We start from the raw sequence: 2545 nt of genomic DNA, 5'->3' as shown, positions 1-2545 counted from the left end.
TAAATGAATGCAAATGAAGGAACACAAATGAGGAGCCAAAAAGAACCAAACGAGAAGTCTGTAGTTGTTTCGGGTTGCATTGGATGTTTTTTGGTAAATTTTCACGTAACTCATCTCTAGAAAGTTTAACCATAGGTTGCACGGGCAAAAAACAATATTTTATTGCTTTCTAATAATTGAGGTCCTGCAGCATATGACCAAACAACTAATTAGTTTATTTTTTAAGAAACACAGACCTGCCAACGGACTCGCACAACCTGTGTTCCCACTACCCTTATGTACCTGTGTTCCCACTACCCTTGCAACCAGTGTTCCAACTACCCACGAGGCTGCAATATATTTTCAGACCGCACACAAATTCTAAAAAAATACGTCCTGCATTGTCATCCTCAAGTTTTCTTCCATATATATTTAAACACACACTCGAAGAACTTTGTTCGGCTTGATATTATCGATCATGGCTAAGAGTGATGTGAAGCTTATAGGGGCATGGGCGAGCCCTTTTGTGATGAGGGCAAGAATTGCCCTTAATATTAAATCTGTGGGGTATGAGTTTCTTGAGGAAACACTGGGATCCAAAAGCCAGCTTCTTCTTGAATCAAACCCTGTCCATAAGAAAATCCCAGTTATGATTCATGATGGCAAGGCCATTTGTGAATCTCTTGTGATAGTGGAGTACATTGATGAGGTTTGGTCTTCTGGACGTACCATCCTCCCCTCTGATCCTTATGATCGTGCCCTTGCTCGGTTTTGGGCTGCCTATCTCGATGAGAAGGTACCACCTCTGATATCCATCTTTAAATTTCTAGATTCATTATTTGCGACGTTCTGATTCTGGATTTCTTTATTGTTTTGCTGTCCTGATCTTTCCCTGGCCATATTGAATATACGCAGTGGTTTCCTACGATGAGAAGCATTGCAACAGCTAAAGAAGAGGAGGCTCCAAAGGCGTTGATAGAGCAAGTAGGTGAAGGGGTGATGATGCTGGAGGATGCATTTAGCAGGTGTAGCAAAGGGAAGGGTTTCTTTGGAGGAGATCAGATCGGGTACCTTGACATTGCATTTGGTTCCTTTTTGGGGCGGTTGAGAGCCATAGAGAAGATGAATGGAGTGAAGCTGATTGATGAAACTAAGACTCCTAGCCTGTTGAAATGGGCAACTAGTTTTTCTTCACATCCTGCTGTGAAGGATGTTCTTCCGGAGACACAGAAGCTTGTTGAGCTTGCCAAGGTCCTGGCCAAATTCAGAGCAGCCAGCTCGAACTCCTAAATAAACAATTCTCGCCCTGTAGGCAACTTGAAATACTAGAAATTAAGGTTAGGCGTATCAGGTTGTGCTAAGTGGTGTTGGTGTAGCTCTCTTGTTGTTGAATTTTGATTCCAGTCCAGGTAGGAATAGAGCTGAAGAGCTATTTTTTTCATGTTTCTATTGAATTTTTTTTTTGTGGTATGTTTGTTATTTTTATAGTGTTTTATTTATTTATTGGGTTTGCAAAATGTTTAATGGGCCGTGGAATTAATAATAATGTGCGTAAGTTAGTCTGGACATCCATATTAAAAAAAAAAAATTAAGATTAAGTTCTTATGTAATTTGAAATACTAGAAATTACGCTCGTTGAGGAGAAATAAATATATTACTTGCCGTGAACAATGATGGGGGCTCTAGTTACCATTTGCTCGTAATTTTGCTGCACCATTTTGCTTGAAATTAAGAAAACTTGTTGAAATAACGGTACAAAATAATCAAACATGATTGAAAAATCCTTTTATAATTTTTTGTTTTACCGAAAAAATTCCATTTTTAATCTAAAGTCGTTTGTTCTTTCTTTTAGATGTTTTATATATTTAAAAAGAATATTAAAATTTAGGAAGAACCATGCAAATTAAAATTTATCTTTTTTTTTTTTCATTTTCTTATGTCTTCGAACTTAAGTTAAAACGAATAGTATATAATTTTTATTCCTATTAAGTAAAATTAACCATGCAAATTAAAATTTGGGCATTTCACATTTTGCTTTAAAGAATTATTTTTTTAATATTTCAACTCCTATAAAAGTCAAGAGAGAAAAGAAAATGTTATCGATAATAAATATTTTGCTTATAAAACAAGAATATTTTGCTTATAAAACAAGATGATATTTTTGTCAATTGGCTGAGCTTTTTATAAAAAGTTTGATAAGGTAGTTTTTCCTTTAATGATGCCCTAAAAAGTAGAGATTATAAATTGTTTTGTTCTTGTAAATGATTTTTATAAAACTTTTATTGTTTTTTATGCATTTTTTAGGTAAAAAAAAATTAAAAAATAAGTTTTTAAATCCTAAATTTTGAACTCTAATTCTTTAATAATGACAGAGGATTAGAAATATTGTAGACAATGATAAGTCATCCATCACATTAAAATTAAAATATAAAAAAAATGATGGTGTTTCACCCACTTCATAGAAAGAAAAAATAGTTTATATCAAGTGTGCTTGGGTAGTTGATTAGATGCATAGATCTGCCCTGTAAAATCTAACAACACATGGCTATTATTTTTTTATATTATT

General features: G+C 34.1%; 1 protein-coding gene across 3 annotated transcripts; it reads left to right on the top strand.

The window, feature by feature from the left end:
• Window positions 1-346: 346 nt before the first annotated feature.
• On the top strand, window positions 347-1625 carry LOC105119958 (glutathione S-transferase U17-like). 3 transcript variants are annotated; one of them, XM_011018158.1, is made up of 4 exons: window positions 348-775; window positions 895-1248; window positions 1292-1317; window positions 1579-1625. In XM_011018158.1, exons 1-3 carry the CDS (start codon window positions 458-460, stop codon window positions 1298-1300), a joined length of 681 nt encoding a protein of 226 aa, XP_011016460.1. In that variant the 5' UTR covers window positions 348-457; the 3' UTR covers window positions 1301-1317; window positions 1579-1625. The 3 variants fall into 3 exon arrangements, with proteins under 3 accessions (XP_011016459.1, XP_011016458.1, XP_011016460.1); XM_011018157.1 differs by having other exon boundaries at window positions 347-775; window positions 895-1317; XM_011018156.1 differs by lacking the exon at window positions 1579-1625 and having other exon boundaries at window positions 347-775; window positions 895-1331.
• Window positions 1626-2545: the final 920 nt, after the last annotated feature.

Source organism: Populus euphratica, unplaced genomic scaffold (assembly GCF_000495115.2).
Source record: "Populus euphratica unplaced genomic scaffold, PopEup_1.0 scaffold4149.1, whole genome shotgun sequence".
NCBI classification, from domain to species: domain Eukaryota; kingdom Viridiplantae; phylum Streptophyta; class Magnoliopsida; order Malpighiales; family Salicaceae; genus Populus; species Populus euphratica.
The sequence above is the reverse complement of the archived record's forward strand: the minus strand, read 5'-3'. Positions and strand labels throughout refer to the sequence as shown.

Bases quoted from the DNA above. Each gene is read 5' to 3' on its own strand.
- LOC105119958 (XM_011018157.1), top strand. From the start codon at position 458: ATGGCTAAGAGTGATGTGAAGCTTATAGGGGCATGGGCGAGCCCTTTT. The intron at 776-894 runs GTACCACCTCTG...GAATATACGCAG, and splicing joins CTGCCTATCTCGATGAGAAG to TGGTTTCCTACGATGAGAAG.